General features: G+C 54.5%; 1 protein-coding gene and 1 non-coding gene across 2 annotated transcripts; both read right to left on the reverse strand.

The window, feature by feature from the left end:
- Positions 1-3,863: 3,863 nt before the first annotated feature.
- ZP3 (zona pellucida glycoprotein 3) lies at positions 3,864-11,630 on the reverse strand. Its single transcript, XM_034988147.1, has 8 exons — positions 11,295-11,630; positions 9,492-9,610; positions 7,757-7,860; positions 7,506-7,683; positions 7,292-7,409; positions 4,753-4,844; positions 4,436-4,578; positions 3,864-4,097 (listed from the first exon to the last, which is right to left on the reverse strand). The coding sequence occupies exons 1-8, from the start codon at positions 11,598-11,600 to the stop codon at positions 3,877-3,879; spliced, it is 1,281 nt and encodes a 426-aa protein (XP_034844038.1). The 5' UTR covers positions 11,601-11,630; the 3' UTR covers positions 3,864-3,876.
- A 1,686-nt stretch (positions 11,631-13,316) lies between these two features.
- Positions 13,317-13,420, reverse strand: LOC117999688. The gene has a single exon (XR_004676302.1). It is a non-coding gene; the product is annotated as a U6 spliceosomal RNA (small nuclear RNA).
- Positions 13,421-14,331: the final 911 nt, after the last annotated feature.

Raw genomic sequence — 14,331 nt, forward strand, 5'->3', positions numbered from 1 at the left:
TAGAAAGCCAGTAGTAATGCAAATGATTGCAAGGATTCCCGTCTGTCTGTGGAGATGAAATTGATTTCTGCCCTTTGGAGGAAGCCAAGTTTGCATCTATCAGCAAATTCATTTCTGCATTCCTGATTACCTTTATGTAAGTCTTCGGATTCTCCTTTGAACCAGTTCTAACATCCTGCGGTTTCCCTCAAGGAAGGAGTTACAACAAGACCTTTGACACATTTTCATTTTGTATTTGGGCGATCATGATTTTACTCCCCCAGCCCCGCATTGTCCTTTTTAACCACCGCCTCCCCCTTTTTCCCTTGGCCACCAGGAAGCACAAAGGCAAAGTTTTAAACCCATGAAGTGCTGATCCACCAAGAGTTTCATAGCATGTAATAAGAAGCTGCCCCAAACACCAGGGAAACAGGTGGCTGTAAGCAATGGAAATCCAGACAACCCTCAGCTGCTGGCTATCTCCCTCACTTCCCCCAAACTTCCAGTGGAGTCTACAAGGCGGGGCCCTCTGCCCTCACTGCTGGAGGTGGCCTCTCTGGCCCTTCCCAAGGAGGCCAGCTTCACGCAGTGCAGAGGCCCGTCTGGAACCAGCTGGGGCTAACATCCAGGGTCACATTCTAGTCACACTTCCTCCCCACACCAGATATAGCCACTTCCTGTTCCCGCTGAAGACAGCAGAAGTTGAATGAGAGGAGTTCCCAGGATGTTGCAAGCCCCCGAAAGAGGAGAGCAGATAACAGGATGGGTGGTTGTTGCGGGGACAGTCCCTGCGGCGTGTCCTGGAAGTAGCCGTAGCTTATGGAGCGCTTCTGTCCCCACACACGAGGGTGGTGGGGAGTGAAAATTCTCTCTCCTCCAGAAAGTCTCTCTGGCTAAAGAATTTTGTCACCAGCTAGACCCCTGAGTGGAAACCTCACACCTGTGATGGACCACGGAGTGACCTCTGGAATGATCCACAATCACTTTTACCTCATTAGAGCACTAAAATCTCCACCCAGCCTCATTTATGTAACTTACAAGGTAGGTCTAGGCATGTTTCCTTCGGGCACATGCACCACCTTATGCCCACCTCTGCACAGGAAGACAAGGCTTCCTCATCTAGTCATCCTACCCCTAAACAAAAGGAACCCGTCCAACCCTCTCTTTATCGGTCACTGCGTATTGGAAGCCATTCCCCGTGATCTCCGTATTTGCTCCACCTGGTGCAGTTTGACTTCCCGAGGTGCAAACTCACATGGGTAAATTACAGGTTAACATGAGACAGATTAACAGGACAAAAATCAGATCGAATTTTGTGGGTCATGAACCGTTCATGTATGTGCGTTCCCAAAGACAAAGCTGACATGAAATATATAGGCCATCCTGAGCTAAGGAAGGGGGTAGGCCATGTAAGGCAATTCAAATGGCAAGAATCACAGATGTTTGGGGACTCCTGGGTCGCTCAGTAGGTTAAGCATCTGCCTTCTGCTCAGGTCATGATCCCAGGGTCCTGGGATCGAGTCCAGCACCGGGCTCCTTGCTAAGCGGGGAGCCTGATTCTCCCTCTGCCTGCCGCTTCCCCTGCTTGCGCTGACAAAAATCTTAAAAAAAAAAAAAAAAAATCAGATGTTTCCCCCCCCCCCCCCCCCCGCCCCATGGATCACTCAGATAAAATTGGTGGCAAAAACTCCCATTCTGGGAAAGACACTCTCCCCCCAAATTCAATACTTCTAGTTAAGGGAGGGGCAAAAATTTCTCTTGAGCTGTTGGGTCTCCATTGGCATGTGGCCTACCTTGAGCTGTAGGCCGAGCCACACACTTTGGGGAGACTTGTCCTAAGCCCCTTCATTGGACCCCAAGTACAGCGTTACTCTTCCCAAGAACCCTGAAGAGTGGAGAACTCCATCTGAAAGGTGATGATGCTGAGGAGGAAACAGGCTCGGTGAGGAGTAGAGCTGGGTGGGATGAGACACAGGCCCTCTGGCCCCCCGAGGCCTGCTGCATGAGCCAGGCGGCCATCAAGCACTCCACTCAGTCTCTGGACAGCATACCTCACAGATGGGGGGAACTGCCAGGCCAGCAGAGGCAGGGAGCCAGGCTGATTCTGCCTCCAGGCCATGTTCTGCTGTTCCTCTGGGTCTTCTTGACACAGACTGTCCATTCCGTGGCTCCTTTTCACATTGTTAATGACTAACTGGTAGGAGGCCTCCATCCCTCCCTACCCACCCCATCTCTTCTAGGCACCCAGGCCCTCCATTCTTCCAGGAGAAAGTGTTCTCTCTTCCTTTCCTCCCTCCACACCCACCTTTCCCTTTTTGTCCAGCCAGGACCTGCTGGTTCTTCAAGGATTTGCTCCAGGATCACCAGCTCCAGGAAGCCCACCCCTCCTATCTCCAGCCTTTTACTCCCGCCCACAGCACAGCCAGACCTGCTTGGCGTGGGGGCGGGGGGGGCGATTCCTTCTTGCTGCAAATCCCCTAGCCCAGGGCACCTTAACACACCTGAATCACCTGGAGATTTTAAAATGCAGATTAGAGCTGGGATGGGGCCCCAAATTCTGCCTTTCCACAAGTCCCCAGGTGATGCTAATAGTGTTCACAGACCACCCTTAGAGGGGCAAGAACCGAGGCAGACCCAGAATCAAAACCTTGCTCTGAATGTACTTAAAGAATTTTATTTGACAAAGCGCAAGAGAGCGCAAGCAGGGGGAGTGGCAGAGGGAGAGGAAGAAGGCTCCTCACTGAGCAGGGAGCCTGATGCGGGGCTTGATCCCAGAACGCTGAGATCATGACCCGAGCCGAAGGCAGACATTTAACTGAGCCATCCAGGCGCCCCCTGAATGTACTTTAGACATTTGTCTCTAGGCCTCTGTCAACACATCCAAGCCTCTGCCCTCAGCCAGGCCCCAGGCTGCAGGGAGGGAGCCATTCCAGATGCAACAATTAAGCTCCTTCTGGTTCCAATCCCATTTATGTCCAACAAGCCCGCCCAACCGGTACCAGCCCCATTTTGCCCATGAGGAGCCTCAGGCTCACAGAAAGTAACTGGCAAGCCTGGGATTCCCAGTGAAGGGGAACTTCACCCAATCAGGAGGAGGCGTTGGGGTCTGGGGTGAGGTTGGAGCCAGCTAAGGGCCACAGCCCCCTGGGGGGAGGGGGGGTGTCACAGCTGTCAGAGGGAGCGGGGGACCCCCTGCCCTGGAGAGGGGGTCACAAGCTGCTTGGGCACCCCTGGGGCTTAGGAGAGGAAGACAGCTCTATCAGAGGGGGAAAGCAGCTCCCCCCAGTGACAGGAAGCTTCAAGCAGGGCTCAGCCCTTCTGAGGAGCCTACCTCTGAGTTGGTGACTTGGCCATAGCACACTCCCACTCACCCTACACCCCAGACGTGCTCCCCTACAGCAGCCTCAGGCCCAGGGTGACCACTGTCCAGACCTCCGCCCTGGACCCGGTCACCTCTGGGCCTCAAGTCTACTGCCCCCTAGAGAAGCCGACCCCATCCTTTCCTCCCTGCCCCCACCCCGATTTCAGATGCACCGGGTCCAGAGACACACCAGACCCTCTGCTAGCCCAGAAGCGGGGCTGGCAGGGCCCACCCTGCTTTTTTGCCCCCAATAGCTGACATCTTGGCCTCCTTGGAGACATGGGAGGATGGTGGCCTGGGAAGATGAGCCCCTCTCCCAGGAAGGCCGTGTTGCCCAGAGCCAGGAAAATGCAGGCTTGCCTTCATAACCCAGTCTGGCCTCTCTGCTGTGGACAGACCACCCCACGCTAGAGATGCAGTAGTCCATGCTGGAGGGTGCTCCTTGAGCCCACAGCACTGTTCTCCCGTCTGCCCCCTCTTCCCCCTCACCCCTATATGACATCACTGCGCCACACCCCAGAGCTCACTTTCTTCTTTTATTGGGGAACAGACACAGGGCATATCACCAAGCGAGAAGCAGTACGGTGCCTCCGGGCAAGGACCAGGCCCACGGTAGCCAGAGTCAGGGATACCACCGTGGCCAGGCCTAAGCCCAGCATCACAGAGGTGTGAGGAGAGGTGGACCCCTCCACACCACGATCACCAGCCTTTCCCAGGAAGATCAGAGGCCCCACGGTGATCTCTGCTTCTTCGGTCACTGAAAGACACAGGATACCTAAGGGTCACCTTAGTCCCGCACCAGGGGTCCGATGGTTTTGCTCTATTTCAGATTTAACCAGGTTTTGTTCTAGAAGCTGCGTTATCTCCCCCACAGTCCTGATCACGCCCTACTCTGAGCCCCTGGCTGATGCTGGAGTGGGGGTTTAGAGTCCCCTATTAGCCCCCAAGTCTTCTATGTAAGAAAGCCCAAAACCGCATTCCCCCAGCGGTGAGCAGCCTTGAGTGGGAGACCAAAGAGGAATGTCACCCTGCAGGGACAGCACGTACCCTAGACGGAGGGAAGGGCAAGAGCCCTGGAGGGGTCCTAACACCTACCGTGCCTTCGACTTCGGGCTCGGGAAGCAGACTTGCGCTGCCCTCTCTCTAGGTGGGACAGCCTCCTGGAACGGCCTGGAAGGCCACAGCTGCCTTTGTTACAACAGTGACAGACGTCAGCAGTGCCTTCTACAGGGTACCACCTGAGCAGGTCGGGGTGGGGGGAAGGGGGGGTGCGGGGAAGAAGACCAGAAGATCAGATGGCCGTGTTACCCTCAGGAACCAGCCTGCTGCTGGTATACATCCTAGGGGAACGGACCCCAGGGAGGCCGGTGACATGGCTTTCTGCCCCAGCCATGTCTAACCTGTTCCCTCACCTCTTGGTAGACTTGATGAAGGAACAGGCTTTGTTTAGCTGGTCCGGGACTTGGTCAGCCGGAGTGACCTTCAGATGACAAGTGATATAGATCTAGAAGTAAGAGCAGGTGTTACGAGGTGGAATTCTAAGCTGTACCAGGGACTTGAGTAAGCCAGTTCTTTAACCTGAACCCTTGGAGTTCATTTTAGAGATAGTAGAGGGTCAGAGGTGAAGTCAGCCAAGACTTGAAGTGGCAGATCAGATTCTAGACTGTAACCCACCAGCTTTATACCCCCCCCACCCCCCACCAATCTTTCCCAAACTCTCCAATCCCTTACCACCGTGCCACCTGGGATCGGGGAAATTTTGATACGAAGCCAGGGTTCACGTCAGCCCTGGTCCACTCGGCAGATGCACCCCCAGGCAGAGGCCCCCCCTTCATACTCCAGGTAGTGCTTTGGCAACTCCTGCCAACCCTACAAGGGCGTAGAAGTTCTACCACCTTCTCTGAAGCCTTTTGCAGAGCCATAAACCTTGGCCACCACCTAGTGGCTGAGTGCACCAGCAGGGAAGCCAATTTAAACAAGGGAGGATACACTTCTAGCCAGCGGCTTTTTTCTTTTTAAAGATCTTAAAGTAATCTCTACACCCAATGTGAGGCTTGAACTCACAACCCCGAGATCAAGAGTCACATGCTCCGCTGACTGAGCCAGCCAGGCGCCCCAGGCCACCAGCCTTCTATCTGCCCCAGCAGAGGAGAGCTCTGGGATCCCTTAGAATCCCTATTTCAGGATAGCACTGCTTTTATCCTCAAGCTTCTTCCCAGTACATTTTCTCATGTTAACTGGGGCCCAAGACTCTACAATGGTTCTGTTCCTCTTGAATAAAAGGTTTACTTCTCTGTGCCTTGGACAGGGTCAGCCAAACCACCCCATTTACTGTTAAGGGAGAATCTTCCCAGAACTCAGGCTACCTTCCACTGATCAGCAGCATCCTCTGGTCTCTGGTCCGCAACCCCCCCCAACCCCCCCCAAAATCCCTAGAGGGGCAGATAGCAGCTCAGGTTGCACCTGCGCTGATAACCACCACCTGTATGAAGCCTTATCCCTTTCTCCCCCCCCCCAACCAGGTCACCTCTGAGGGTCAGTGGCACTCCCTACCCCAACTAGGATCCTCTACCCTAGGACCCACAAGGTCACTGATCTGGGTGATCAGGACCCTTTCTCAGTCTGTTCTTTATCCGCAGCCCCATCTGACCCATCTGGAGCTTCAGGGCATCTCACCAATAGCCTTGATTCACACCCCTCCTTTTATTGACCAGTCTGTATCAAGCTTCCTGTTCTCAGAACAGAACTGCTGGGCATGGGGAGGTAGCTCCAGTGTCATCTACAAATTCACTGTGCTAACCCCTTAATGCCCCTCAGCCATAGGAGCCTTTGGTTTAGTGGTTTGTAAACCCAGCTGTTTATTAGAGCCCCCTAGGAGCTGAAGTAGCTTTTGATGATTTCCAAGTAAAAAAGACCATATTTTATGGTCATTCATTCACTAGTCTAATGGTAGAAATCTAGATGATAGGTATATAGGTATTTGCTGTGAAATTCTTTCATCACAGGAGAATTTCCATGATAAAATGTTAGAAAAGAGATGCTGTCCCCATCCCAATTAAGTGAAAAGATAGGGGATTATAGGACCTTTCCAGGTGATTAGCATAGAGCCAAAATTAAAAAAAAAAAATCCCTGCTACAATCCCTTCCTGAGCAGCTATTCCAAACTTTGCATCCCCTGCTCCTAGTTCAGCAAACTTAAGATCTATTTTTTATTTGTAAAATTCTACCAGCACTTTCTGGTTAGCAATGCAGAGGCTGGGCTCTCTTCTAGACCTACTAAAACCAAATCCTGGGGATGGGGCCCAACCTAGATCAATAAACCCTCCAGATGCTGCTGATGCACTCAAGCTTCAAAAAGTCCCCAGTCTAGCCTAGGATCAAGTTCAAGAGCCTACCCTGTAGGAAGAGAAATTCATACCTGCTTTTCTTGCCCTTCCAGAAAACTTCCAGGAAGGGTGACACCTGTTTTTGTCAACCCCTTTATTCAACCCTTCATCTGGCTTCTGGCCCTGCCCACTGTGGCAAAGACCAGGTTAGTGACCTGGCCACCAGATGCCACAGTGGGTGGTCCTCCTCTCATCTGAGCCATCAGCTCTACCCCTGGTTGGTTCTATTTCTAAGACCCTGGATTCTCTCCACCTGTCATGGGCTTCCTACCTACCTCTAAGGGTTTGTGCTACCCATGCTTCTTCCCTAAAGATCTCACTAGAGGCCATGGCTTTATCAGCTGAATTCACAGAGTTTTGGGATAGGGACAGAGCTATCAAGTTGCTTAAGGAGATACCTGGTGACCCACAGCAGACAGTAAGCCTGGTCAGCCTGACCCTATAGTTCAATCTTATTCCAAGTTCCCCCACCCCCGAAGTAGGCTCCACACTGAGACCAAGTGTCACACGCTCCACTGACTTAGCCAGCCAGGTGCCCCCTAGTTATTTTTTAAAGGTCAATTACCGTGTTTCTGGAGTCATTAGCAAAGTGGAACATGTCTACTGTGAACTGCAGAGTCTCTGGCCTGGGTCTGGGGCTTTTGAAGGCAGAAGAGGCATCGGAGAGACCATCCACAAGACAGCTTTGAAGAGGAGTGGACAATGGAGTCAGGGGCTGAGAAAGGTGGTGGAGGTCAGGTAGTTACAAGGGCTCCCTAGAGAGGTGGCCCAGCCCTCACCCGTGGAAGTCCACGATGGTGTGATGAGGGGAGGCGTTCCGGGTGGGTGTCAGCGTGGCCACGCAGTGGTCCACGAACAGCCGCAGTGGCACGTGGCTACCAGTGTGAACTTCGGCCTGGAGGTGGGCGAGGTCTCCCAGCTGGAAGGTGGGGGACCGCTTCTCGGAGCCCCAGTCCTCTGAAAGGCACAGTCAGGGGTGAGACCACCCGAGCTCTCCCTGCCAGCACCCACCCAAGCCCTCCTTGCTTACCCTCCATCAGGCGGAGAGAGAAAACCAGCTTCTCCTCTGAGAGCATCGTGGTCCTAAAGGGCACCCAGGTGGGCAGGACGGCCTGGCTGCTCACGTTGCTGTGCCTATGGAGCAGACCAGCTGTCTACACCTGTCCTGAGCTCATCCCACCTGGCTTCAGTGGAGGGGTTGGGTCTCTCGTTCCTATCTCACAGCAGAGACCCCAGCTGGGGCCCAGCCAGGTGGTGAGTCTAAGGCCACTGAACAGACACCCGAAGTCTGAGCCTCCCCCTTGACCCTCCCAAACCCCACATCTGTGAGTGGGCCCCTCCCTCTAGCTGTGAGGACATTGCTGAGGCATGAAAATGGGATACACCCGAGTTCGCAGTTTGGTCTCTAGACCCAGATGGGCTTATCAGGGTTAACCCCAGAGGCTCAGATTTTGGGCCTGAGGCAGCCAGCCCTCTCTGCACCCCCTCTGGTTCTTGAGGGGCCTCAGAGACTGTCTGGGCCTATACCAGGACGGGAAGGTCCTTGGAAGCAGTAGGAGGTCTCCAGAGGTCTGCCCTGCCGACCTCACCGGGTCTCATGGGAGAGGCTGTGTCGGTGATGCATGGGAGAACTGGAGCTAGGATAGAGCATCCCAGCCTGGGGCAGGCCCACCTGCACCACCTGCCGCCATCGGGCCAGGCAAGCCCACATTCTCAGGTCAGTCCCAGGCAGAGATCTTCTAAAGCAAGGCAGCCATGGTTCCAGGAGGGCTTCAGCCTCTGGAGCAAGTACAGGGGCGGCTGGCCTTCCTGCCCTTGGCTCTTCCATCTTCCGCCACCCAACCAGCTCAGGCTCCAGGCTCCCTCCACCCCTGCTGCCGTGGGTCAGAACTCATTCTACACCATCACAGCTGGTCTCACCGATTCCATCTGCCCGAGGCCCTTCTGGGTTGAGAAACCCGTCCTTACCCATTCAGCTTGGTTCTAGGGAGGGGCGCCCGCTAAGGTGTGAGCCTGCGCCCCTTCTCTGGATCTGGTTGGGCCTTTAGAACCCCCCGTCTCCCTTCCCTTTTTTGTTCCCCCTTCCCTTTCTTGACCAGGCCCTGGGCTCCAGACCCCTGGGCTGCGCCCCTCTTAGTGGTACGTTGCACTCCCCTGGGGAGTGTGTGGCTCTGCCCAGACCGTCTCAGTCCCACCCGTCCTAGAGGCACCCTCCCAGGATCTTGTTCTGGGAGCCTCTACCATGAACCGCCCCCCACCCAGGCCCATACCTTCATGGTACCTCCCTTACCTCCTCCCAGCCTGTGCACTCTGCATTCAGCGGAGCCACACAGGACCCGGCACTGTGGCCTTGTCATTATGAGCCATAGTTACCCCCTCCTCACGCGCCAGTGCCCAAGGTCACAGGCACGTGTTTGGTGCTAAGGCTTGAGGGGTCTCCCCCACCTGCGTGCACATTGCGGGGGAAGCCAGAGGCCAAGAGCAGGCTGTGCTAGCCCAAGCCTAGAACCTCCCCCTGCACGGAGTTTTTCCGAACTTCAAGGCGGGCCTGGGCTGGGCAGCCCTGCAGCTTCCACCGAGAGACAGCTGCGGCCCCGATGCATTTCAGAGGCTCAGGGCAGACTCAGCGGCCTCCCCACTCCCCGCTGGAGTGGAGGGCGGTGACCTCAACCTAAGTACGCACAACTTCGAGCCACCAAGCTGCCGGAGCATGCTGGGAGGGGCCTCTGCACCAGGCGCAGCAACACGCCCTGTGCCACACTGACCTGGGATAGCGGCACTCGATGGGAACCTCGGCGCGGTTAGTCCGGAGGATGGACAGGTTTCCCGCAGGGCGGGGGCTGTGGAGCAGGAAGGTGCTGTACACCAGAGCACTGTCCGTCACCTGAACGGAACGGGAGGGATTAACCCCAACAGCATCACCTGCCCACGAAAGGGTGCAGGGAGGGCAGCCCACCTGAGGCGGGGAGAACCCAGACCCTGGACTCAAAGCCCACCCTCCTGATGACCCATGCGAAAGCCTGAACAGGTACCACCCTCGAACCTCCGTTTCCCGCCCCCCCCCTGAAATTGTGACACCACCGCAGGGGGTCTGGATCAGCTCTGTGTCAGGCCCCAAGTGGTGCCCAGCGACCAGGGGTGTTGGATATGTGCTCCCCTTCTCAGGCTGCCACCCCCATCCCAACACCGTTTCCTTCTGGGGGTGGAAGGGGGGGCAGGGAAGGCCTGGGACCTAGAGAGCCACCTTGAACCCAGAAGGTTCCAAGAAGTTTAATTCATGGCCATAGCAGTTAAGACTCAACTTGCCCTCCCTTCTCTTCTTCTCATACCCACATCACGGAAGGGGATACTGGGTCAGTGGTTGCCAGAGGCAGGAAGAGCTCAGGCAGGTGCTACCGGATACTTGCATCTTCCAAGGGGCCACCCGGGAGGAGACCGAGCTGCTGCCTGGCCATGCCCGAACCACTGCATCTTTAGGAGAGAGTCCTAGCTTTCTACTAGCTAGGGCCCCAGATGGACCAGCAGCAACATTTGTGGGTCGCCCTGTTCAGAAGTTCAGAATTTCAGGGCATTAAACCAATTGCAGCTGGTGGGACAGCACAGGGCCTGGCCCCAGGTGATTCTTATCAGGCAGGATTGTGAACCCCACCCCGGAAAAGGGCACGGCCAGGTTGTGCCTATTGGAGTCACCCGGGGGCCTTAAGGATGCTGCTAGTTGGCTCCCACAGCCCATCTGATTTAGCACAGGAAAAGGGAATCAGGATTTTTAAATGCTCGCCGGGCGGTTCTAATGCCCAAAGTTTGGGAGTTACTCAACTAGAATGATTCCTCAAATAACTCTTTGGGTTCTCTGGGCTCGCTGTCCTCTTCCTGGGGAAACAAGGGAGAGGAGGCCTCAGGGTAAGCCCCGGGGGTGGGGGGCAGCATGGAAGATTAAAGCCCCAGGAAGGCTCCAGGTGCTTACTGAGCTTGCCCCCACCCTAGCCAAGCTGAGCCGTGAGTCCAGGGCCTGGTGGGCAAGAGCCCAGGACAAAGGAGAAGATGGGCTGTGGGGTGACAGGAAGTAGTCCAAGGAACCATGGACCAGCTAGGGGTCCTGTGCCCAGTCCAGCCCTGCCTTGCTGGAATCCCCTCCTTGTAGCCTGAATTACTTAGCTCTTCGGTACCTGCCTCCCACATTAAGTGTCCCCACCCCCCCTACTTGGGACTACCCCCAGGGATCCCGTTTGTGCCTTGAAGTTAACACAGAGGTGATCATGAAGCCCTTTGCCCCCTCCCTCAAAGCCACATCTCTCCTGGATGCCCTCCAGGGGTTCACAAACCCTCAGGAATCAGAGTGGGGAATGCCCTCTCTGGCCCAGAGTGCAGAGCCATCTCTGGACTCCACCCTGTCTACCTGATTCCGGCAACCAGAGGCAAGCACTTTCAACCACCCCAAGTTGCCAATCCCAGGCTTCAGGCCTCAGTTGCTCCCTGTCCCCAGCAAGTGAAAGGGCTCTGGCCCAGCCCCACCTCTCCCTGGCCCTGCATCCACACTCCCCGTGGCCACCAAGGGGGCCAAGTCTCACCTGCATCCCGTTGCCACACTCATGCAGCCCGACCTCAAACCTGACCACATCATCTGTGTCCATAGAGACCAGGGGTTCACAGTTCTCTGGGCCCAGGGTGAGGTCTGCAGGTCTGACGAGCTTCCCAGTACCAAAAAGGTTTTTGCTGACAGTGACCACCAGCTGGGCCTCCAGACACTCCACCACCACGGGGGGCCTAGATGGCAATGAGTAGTAGGTCTCACCCAGAGAAGTGGTCTGGGGGTAGCACAGCTCCACGCCTCCCAAGAGCAGAAAGCAGATGAAGAGCCCATGGCTCAGCCCCATGGCTCCTCCAGTCACTCGCACTGGTAACCCCTGTGTAGCCACCACCCAGCGGTCTTATACCCCGGATGATGCCACCTGCACCTGGGCTCCCCAACCAATCAGTGGGCCAGTCCCCGATCTAGCAGCTTCGCATCACCTGGGAGCTTGTTAGACCTGCAGACTCTCCGCCCCACCCCAGACCTACCGAGTCAGAATCTGGTGTTTTGCTCTCTTCCCAAGTGATTTGTGTTCGAGGTAAATCTGACAAGCATGGGCGGGCAGCCCATTCAGTCATACCGTCTTGCCCCTTCTCTACCCCCACTCCCATGTGTCAGCCCTTTGCTGGCCCAGCGAGGGAGTTAAGAGCGGGCCCAGGTCTGTGGGGGAGATGGGGAGAAAGAATTTGATTGGAGGGTGAGGAGGATGGATCAGGGGAGGCAGGGAGGTCATTCCAAGTGAGAAAACAGAAGGAGGCCTCATTAGGAGACCAGGGAATTTTAGGGGTCATTGCCCAATTTTATGGGAGGTAGGAGGGGAGGTCAGTTTAGGTAGAGGTGGCCGTGTGAACAGAGGGGAAGAGAGGGGATTGGGCGGGCTTGGGAGAAAAGCCCAGGAGCTCAGAGGTGCTGGAGCCTCGGTTCCCCGGGGGGTAAGAGTGACAGTTTAGGGGGCTGGGGAGGTGGGTGGGCGGTCTGGGGGTCTCTGGCTGGGAAGGGGTAGGACCAGAGAGGAGGGTCAGGTGGCTACTGTACCAGTCCTGGTGGGAGAGGGTGAAGAAGGATTGGCAGGGTCGACATTTACATTTACTCTGCCAGGAAGCAGGGGAGGCGAACTACAAAAATTAACAGCACCAGGGCGCCTGGCTGGCTCAGTTGGTGGAGTGTGCAACTCTTGATCTTGGGGTCTTGAGTTCGAGCCTACGTTGGGTGTGAAGAGTACTTAAAAATAAAGAGGGGCGCCTGGGTGGCTCAGTCGGTTAAGCGGCTGCCTCCGGCTCAGGTCATGATCCCGGGGTCCTGGGATCGAGCCCCGCATCAGGCTCCCTGCTCGGCGGAGAGCCTGCTTCTCCCTTTCCCTCTGCCTGCCACTCTGCCTACTTGTGCTCTCTCTGTCAAATAAATAAATTTTAAAAAATAAAAAAATAAAAAAAATTAATGGCACCTAATTCCTAGGGACAGAATGTGGACTCACTTGCAAATGCTTGCTTCTGAAGTAATCAAACCATAGATTTAAGTTGCTTGAACAGTCCCTTGGTGGGTTTTTTTGCGGGGGGAGGGTATATTTTTTTAATATGTACTCTAGTTTACTTGTGGGAAAATAAATAAGTGGAGGGAAGAGATTACCCCCACAACTTCCTTTGACTTAACCAACAGGGGTGGGTGGGGGGTGGTGTGGGGGGTGGAGGCAGCCAGCTCAGAGAAGCAGCTCTAAGCTCACCTGGGTGGCCCACCCCTGTGGGAAACCCTTCCCTCTGGGTTCCCTGTGTTAGATAAAAAAAATTCAACCCAGTAAATTTTATTTATTTATTAAAGATTTTAATTTTTTTTTTAGATTTTTTTTTTTTTTTTTTTTATTCATGAGAGACACAGAGAGAGAGACAGAGGCTGAGGGAGAAGCAGGCTCCCCGCGGAGCAGGGAGCCCGATGCGGGACTCGATCCCAGGACCCTGGGGTCATGACCTGAGCCGAAGGCAGACGCTTAACCGACTGAGCCACCCAGGCGTCCCTAATTTTTTTTTTAAACATGGAATGCTTCACGAATTTTCATGTCATCCTTGTGCAGGGGCCATGCTAATCTCTGTATTATTCCAATTTTAGTATATGTGCTGCTGAAGCAAGCACTTAAAGATTTTATTTTATTTTTTATTTTATTTCTTAAAGATTGATTTATTTATGCGAAAGAGAGCACTCGTAATCATGCGCGCGTGTGGAGGCGAGGGGAGGGGCAGAGGGAGAGAGAATCTCAAGCGGATTCCCCTCTGAGTGTGGAGATTGATGAGGGGCTGGATCCCACCACCCATGAGATCATGACCTGAGCCGAAACCGAGTCGGATGCTTAACCGACTGAGCCACCTGGGTGCCCCAAAGATTTTATATTTAAGTAATGTCCATACCCAACGTGGGGCTCAAACTCACAACCCCAAGATCAAAAATCACAGGCTCCACTGACTGAACCAGCCAGGCGTCCCAACCCAGGAAAGAGCTAATTGGCTTTATTATTTGGTTCATGAATCAGGCAGCACACCATCTAACAGGTAAAGGGGAACCCCAAAGGGCCACAGGAAATGAAAGTTTTTTTAAAAATAGAGAGGGAGGGGCACCTGGGTGGCTCAGTGGGCTAAGTGTCTGACTTTGGCTTGGGTCATGATATCAGGGTCCTGGAATTGAGTTCTGAGTTAGGCTCTGCGGTCAGTGGGGAGTCTGCTTGTCCCTCTGCCTCTTCCCCTGCTCATGCTCGAGCTCTTGCTCTTTCTCTCAAATAAATAATTAAAGTCTTAAAAAAATTAAAAATAGAGAGGGAGTAGAACAAAGGAAATTATTAGAAAGAATTCATTGTTTTAGGCAAGTTCGCCCTCCTAAGGGGAATGGAAGGGATCTTTCAGTAAACTTCCTAGGGCTGACCCTAGAGCAGGAAATTCCTATTTGGCTGGTTAAAGGTTACATTTCTGGGGTGCCTGGGTGGCTCAGTCAGTTAGGTGTCTGACTCTTGATTGCAACTCAGGTCTGCCTGAGATTCTCTCTCTCTCCCTCTG

The sequence above is a fragment of the Mirounga leonina genome, unplaced genomic scaffold, assembly GCF_011800145.1.
Source record: "Mirounga leonina isolate KUSES-001 unplaced genomic scaffold, KU_Mleo_1.0 Mir_454, whole genome shotgun sequence".
NCBI classification, from domain to species: Eukaryota; Metazoa; Chordata; class Mammalia; order Carnivora; family Phocidae; genus Mirounga; species Mirounga leonina.